We start from the raw sequence: 6,500 nt of genomic DNA, 5'->3' as shown, positions 1-6,500 counted from the left end.
CAGGTTTATATCTGATGCCACCAGCAGTTTTTATTCAAGGAGGAAAATATTTTAAAAATTTATTTCAGGTTTAAGATTAATTCTGCAAACATTGATTAAAACATGAAAGGCACTTAAATAAGCATGATCCTTTCTGAAAACATGCTGTGTTATGTGCTATGTTCACCACTGCTCAGATTTAGGGCTTTGAATACACTAAGAGTTGAAAATGCTCTTTTTTCTTTCATTCATGGCAAAATGTTTGATGATTATGAAATACCAACCCAGAATGCCCCAATGCCCTGAGCAAACGGTTAGCAAAGTTTCAACCTTATTATATTATTTTTATGCTATTATTTTTTTTTTATTGAAGGCTAAAACCATCTCTGTTCATACAGAACCCAGAAAACAGGTTTCCTTGGATATGCCATATGGGCTCTCGGTGTAAACATCCATCTTAAAACATCCAGGGCAGTTAAGAGACTTGTTCATTCCTATCTTCATCAGCAATACCAAATATCTTTTAAAAAGTCAACAATTGAGGGAAGAAAAGACTTCGCGATCGCACAGGACACTCATCTGCTTTCTACACCATTCCATATATAATTCCTGGGGTTTATGACACTGAAAAAATAATTCCAGTTGAGGCCATCTTTCTAGTTACAGGGCAGCTGCAACGTCAGTTGCTCCAGAAACAATCTAATCTTCAATTTCCCAATTAATGTCTGGATTAATGTACTAACCACTTGTATTTAAAATCCATCTTTGCTGTATTATCAGGATCATGTGCAATGGGCAAGTAGACAGAGGATTTACTGATTTACAAAAAACTGTTTGCATCTTTGACATTTATTTGAAAGAAAACGACGCTTCAGCTTATTTAATATTTCAATGATAACTTATTTGTATAAGACAGAGGTATGTCTCAAGGGAACAAATGAGATGCGTTTTTTTTCTAACGGGGTAACATGGAAAATAGCATACAGTGCTAAACACAGACCTCCAGGGCAGGTGGAAGGAACCAGGAGGAATAAGAATTCCTTTGAAAGGCTCTCTCATCCGGATGAGAATATGCTAGACTTCCACAACTCATATACTTAATAAAAAATGTAAACATTCGATTTGATTTAGGCTCAGCTTCTAAACAGTTGTAAGGCATTAATCGGAAAAGTATATTTAACATTTGTTCCCTTTATACTCTTCTCTTCCCCCATCAAGAACTAAAGGGGCTAAATAGTTTACTCACATGGATGAATGAAGGCCACTAACTTCGGAAACATTTCTTAAACTATTAATGCAAACCCCTGCTACCTTCCAGCTAACTGGAAAACCATAAGCCAAGGTGGAGAAGCACTAAGCACCTGGTGAAGAGGATGGTTCGTGAGCTGAAGGGGACAGCCAAGTGACAGAGAAGCAGTCAGTGGGGTGGGGAGCTGGGAGGCTCCGACACCTGCAAAGGTAGAGGCTTTTGCAGGCCCTGCAGAAGCCTCTACACACACTGAAAGGTGGGCCCCCGATGGTTCGGGTTCCAGAAGTTCCCTGGAGATGCCATCACAAGACTCAGTGCTAAGGATACCTACTGCCAATTTTGGCAAATCCATTTTTCTTGCTGTTGATCAAATGAGAAGACCCAGGCCCAGGCCACGAAGAGTTAAGTGGCTTTCGCAGCCACAAGCCACGATGGGGCCAACCCACTTAGGTCTGAGTTGGAACAGGGCTCATAAAATGGGATTTGCTTCTTGTTTGGAACCCCAGCCAGCATTCTAAACACAACAGGCCAAGACACTGCGCGCTTGGAGGGGTGCGGTAGGGCTCTGAAAAGACCTTTCCTGTGTGCTATTCTGGACCCGAGCAGGTATTTGGCATTTTGCTGGCACAGAGTGGGGATATGCCATCATTCTCACAGGCTGAAAGTTACATTTGAATGCTGGAATGAGCATTTTTCAAAGGGGTACGGCCCAAAAAAAAAAAAAAATGCTGGGCCAATTCTCCCCAGGTACAGGGTGACATGTCATTGTGCCCTTTCAAAAATGCAGGTTATTGGTTGTCCTGATGCTTCATCCAACATCCTTCCTAGGGGACCAGGGCATGCAGGCTAAATTCAGCCTTCAAGTGCCTGGGAAACCTGTCATCCCCAGAGTACTGCTGGGAGAATAAAAGCAGATGAATTTTTAAACAAGAAAATGAGTGTGTATATGTATGTGTGTCTGATAATGGTCCAAGCTTTAATAGCATGGTAAAATATTTATCTAATTCTTTTATAGCTAGCATGCAATCAATCTGTAATACACTGACAGAGTTTAGAAAGAGCAAGGTCTACTCAGCCACCGCAAGATGGAACCACTCAACATTACGTACACACACATATATATTTCAGTTAATGGGAAACACACACTCCTGACCAGGTGAGTCACTGCTGAGATCATCCCTCCACCCAACTGGAAGAAGGGAGCTCCTGCGTGAACGATCCTTCTTTCTGCAGACCCTCCATTCTTTTCCAAGCCACAGAGTAAAGGGCTGTCGGTATCTATCTCTCTGGTTTGGGGTTTTAAGAAGTTAATTGTCTTAGCAAATCGGCTCATTCAAGTTAATCTCCCTTTTGGACCCTGGATAGCCTTGATTCGTTTCACTCAAATCCCCAGTCCCTTCTCTGAATTTATCAAAGATGTCAAGTGGATGCAGGGACACGATTGAGGTTGGGGCTGGGGACTGATAAGAAATATTAAGTAAACATTCATCAAATAAAGACAAATGAATAATGATCCTTACTTCTTGGATTTTTCCATAATGAGGTGGGAAGAAGGGCGGGTCATAGGAAATGAGCAACCAGGGAATTAGAGAATGTTAGGATGGAAAGACTCCCAAGACCATTGTCTTTGTGTCCCAGGTGAAGAGCTGGGAATGGCCCGGGCCACACAGACACCAGAGAGAACCGAGCCATCCTGCTCTTCTCTCCAGGGCCGACACTCTCCTGGGGCCTCTGGGGAGAGAGGGAAGGCGGCAAAGCGCAGAGAAGGCTGGAAGGCGTGGAAGGCAGACTGTGGGGCTGTCGCTTTTTGCTCAAAGGCAGTGAATGCTCGAGGAATCCTTGTACCTTGATGACCATGGGCTGTGTAAGGAGGAGCTCTGTCCCCTTTATTATAAAGTTCAGGTAAGTGTAAGTAGGTAGGAGGTCCAGAATATAAAAATGGCCACACACAATTTACCTTTCCCATTTTCTATTTGTATATACAGTATGAAACATAGAGATGGTTCAAAGTCACCATGACTCAAGAATTCTGTGGTTAATTTCAGCACAAATTAGTTTTTGACCGACAAAGAATTGGCTTTATCTAAATAAGACATGAACTTGTGCTTTCCTTTTTCTTTTCTCCTTTCCTTTATATAAAAAGGCAACTGTTTCTCATCTGTTTCCCATAAATGCAACAGCCTTTTCCCATAAATGCAAATCGTGTGGAGCATCTTGTGTCACTGATCAATGCATCTGGTTTTCCATATGGTTGTGAGGGGCCTGAGCACTCAGCCTTCAAGGGCCTGAGAAGCCTGAGTCCATCTGGCTGTGGATTTATCATCTGGAAAGAAGCAAGGACCAAAGTCTTCTAAGGCCCTGCAGCTGCTTCCAAAGCGCCTTCCTCCCTGAGTACAAAGCCAGTTGTTCCCTTCTAGATGACCAGTGGGTGTGAATGAAGTGGTCATGTCCTTAAGTATCACTGATTAGTGTAATTACCATTCTGATTAGAGTCCAGGTAAGAAGGACCATCTACAAGATCTCAGCCCAAACTTTAAGCTGGTTTCTCCCTCTCATTTTTTACCTTTACTAGGATCGCAAGTTACGTTTCTGAGCATTGACGCTACCTCAGCACACCGCAGAGCAGAGAAGATGGCCCCTTCTCCCTGACACCAGCTCCCCTCTACGTGCCATAGATTAATGGTCATCTGGCAACCTGCAAACACGGAGCAAATTCCGCTAAGACTGTGTCAAAAAGAGGTGATCAAAGAAAAGAGAAAAACAGATGGAAAGCAACTCTCCTAGCCGAGAAACCATCCCATACATATCCTACGATTCAAAAGTTTGATTTTTGGCTCTTTTGGGACCATTCCTTGCTAAGGATACTTCAGTAGAGACAAACTCTCAGCAGGCCATCTGGATGATTTCATTGTCATTTAAGCTGCTAAGGATAACTGTACACAGATCCAAAATAACAGAGGACATCGTTTTATTGGCTGTCCACAGGAAGTTTGGGCACACAGGAGGTGAAGACTGTGGCAGGTATGGTACAACACAACACCTCGGTTAACTATTAAACAGAAGGTTAACTGATTCTTGATACGCTTGAACTCCGGCAGCCCTCTGCAGCCCAGCACCACCTACCCACATGTAATTAAGCTGAATAAACTGGCGAGTGATGGCATTGTCCATTAGTCTTGGTTTCTTGCACGGTCTTCCCATAAAACAGCACTTGGAAATTCATAAAATTAAGAGAAAGGAAGGAAGAAAGAAAGCAGCACTTCCTTTTGAATACCAACACCACTGTAAACAGACTAGCGTGGCATGCAAATCCACATCTGGTCATTTGTTTCCCTTTAGATAATTTTTTTGTTTTGTTTTTTAAAAAATTAACAAATGGAATGGCATGTCTATTTCAAATATTAGTAGCATAACACAAGTGCAATTTCAGTCTGGCCACAGGTCTCATAAAGCTTCTGTGTGTCTGTCACAAGAGCAGCAAGCAGAGTGTGACATCCAGGCACTGTCCTTTCCCTCGAGCCTCCGATCACTGCCACCCAGGTTCCTTCACCCCCACGCCCACCCTTCATATTCCAAACGTCTGAAAATAGCTACTTCTCTATTTTCATTGTTATCAAAGCGGTCAGGGTGGGGAAGAAAATTCCAGGAAACCAAGCTGGAAGCATTTGGGTCCTGCAGCTTCTGCCAATCAGAGGAGGATCCGTTTACCCTCCAGGTGGTCCTTGTGCCCAGGACCTGAAGTGTCCTCGCCACCATGGCACTAGATCACAAGGAAGTTGCCCCCACGGCCTGCAGTCCCCGGCCGGGCCACGCGGTCACACGGAGCTCAGCTTCACCAGGCCACGCACTGAGTCTTCATGCAGAGAGTCCTGGCTGGCCAGGCCCAGGACATGCATGGTACTGCTGTGGGCCAGGGGGCTGCCTGCCAGCAGCCGGGGCGGTGAGGGCACTTCCTCCGGGGTCAGGAACTGGTGGCCCATGTGCTCCTCTTTCAGGGGCAGTATGTCTGTGAGCCCAGCCTCCGTGGTGAGGTTGGGCATAGAGGAGGGTGGTGTGGGCTGCCCAAGCGTCAGGCTGGCACAGGGCGTACCCAGGCCCGGCTTCCCTGGCAGGTGCAGCTCGTCGCTGGTGAGGCTGGGCTCGCTCTGCAGCAGGGGCGTGGCCGCGGCCTGCAAAACGAATTTGGTGCTCTGAATGCACTGGTCTTGGTCGCACTGGATAGCAGGAGGGAGCCGGCAAAGAGAAGGCGAGATGGGGACACAGGGGCCGAGGGGAGGGCGGGATGCGAGAGAGAGAGAGAGAGAGAGAGAGAGAGAGAGAGAGAGAGAGAAATCTGTTAGTGACACGTCAGGCAGCCAGGGGCAGAGAGCGTGCACAGTAGCCCAGTTTCACTCGGAGACACACAGCATGCGGTAAATACCAACACCTGGCACCTGAAACATCTGCTCAAGCTCAGAGTTCCCCGTGGGCACCCGTGGGGGGTCACACATGCAGCCTCAGGTTGCCAGGGTCCAGACCGGACCTCATTTCAAATCAATGCCATGGACAGTCACTGGCTTGACCACTTATAGCAGTCTGAGGTCGCCGTTTCTTATGTGCTGAAAATCACTTCTACTATATTGTTTTAAAACTATGAGTCTGTACACCCACACTCATAGCAGCATTTTCACGATGGCCAAAGGTGGAAGGAACCCAGGTATGCATTGATTGATGGATGGATAAACAAAATGTGGTATATACAAGCGATGGAATATTATTGAGCCATAAAAAGGAAGGGTATTCTGACACCTGCTAAACACGGATGAACCCTGAAGACATCAAGCTGAGTGACATAAGCCAGATGCACTTGGACAGATTGTGTATGGTTCCACCTCTGTGAGGTACCTAGCATAGTCAAGTTCACACAGACAGAAAGTAGAATGGTGTTTGCCAGGGTCTAAGAGGAGGGAGAACGGGGAGTTATTGTGTAACGTATGGAGTTTCAGTTTTGTAAGATGAAAAGAGTTCTGGAGATGCATGGTAGTGATGGTTGCATAACAATGTGAATGAACTTAATGCCACTGAACTGTACCCTTAAAAATGGTTAAAATGATCAATTTTACATTATGTGTATTTTACCGCACACGCACACACAAAGACAGAAAGAAAGAAAAAAAAATACATGGTACATGGGTAAGAGAAGGTCCTGAGGATGTGATCCCACTGCTTATAAAAGCCCTAGAATTCCCCATGGCTAAATTTTCATCACGTTCAAGAACGACTAACTGAGTTT

General features: G+C 45.2%; 1 protein-coding gene across 4 annotated transcripts in view; it reads right to left on the bottom strand.

Moving 5' to 3' along the window:
* Positions 1 to 4,179: 4,179 nt before the first annotated feature.
* The window catches only part of ZDHHC14 (zinc finger DHHC-type palmitoyltransferase 14), a 252,179-nt gene continuing 249,858 nt past the window's right edge, over positions 4,180 to 6,500 (bottom strand). For 2 of the 4 annotated variants that reach the window (XM_033098468.1, XM_033098497.1), the window contains exon 10: positions 4,180 to 5,442. In XM_033098468.1, the coding sequence (XP_032954359.1) occupies positions 5,044 to 5,442 (399 nt within the window). In that variant the 3' untranslated portion in view covers positions 4,180 to 5,043. The remainder of the gene's footprint in view (positions 5,443 to 6,500) is intronic. The other 2 variants (XM_033098478.1, XM_033098487.1) reach the window with 2 other exon arrangements.

The sequence above is a fragment of the Rhinolophus ferrumequinum genome, chromosome 3 (assembly GCF_004115265.2).
Source record: "Rhinolophus ferrumequinum isolate MPI-CBG mRhiFer1 chromosome 3, mRhiFer1_v1.p, whole genome shotgun sequence".
NCBI lineage: Eukaryota > Metazoa > Chordata > Mammalia > Chiroptera > Rhinolophidae > Rhinolophus > Rhinolophus ferrumequinum.
The sequence above is the reverse complement of the archived record's forward strand: the minus strand, read 5'-3'. Positions and strand labels throughout refer to the sequence as shown.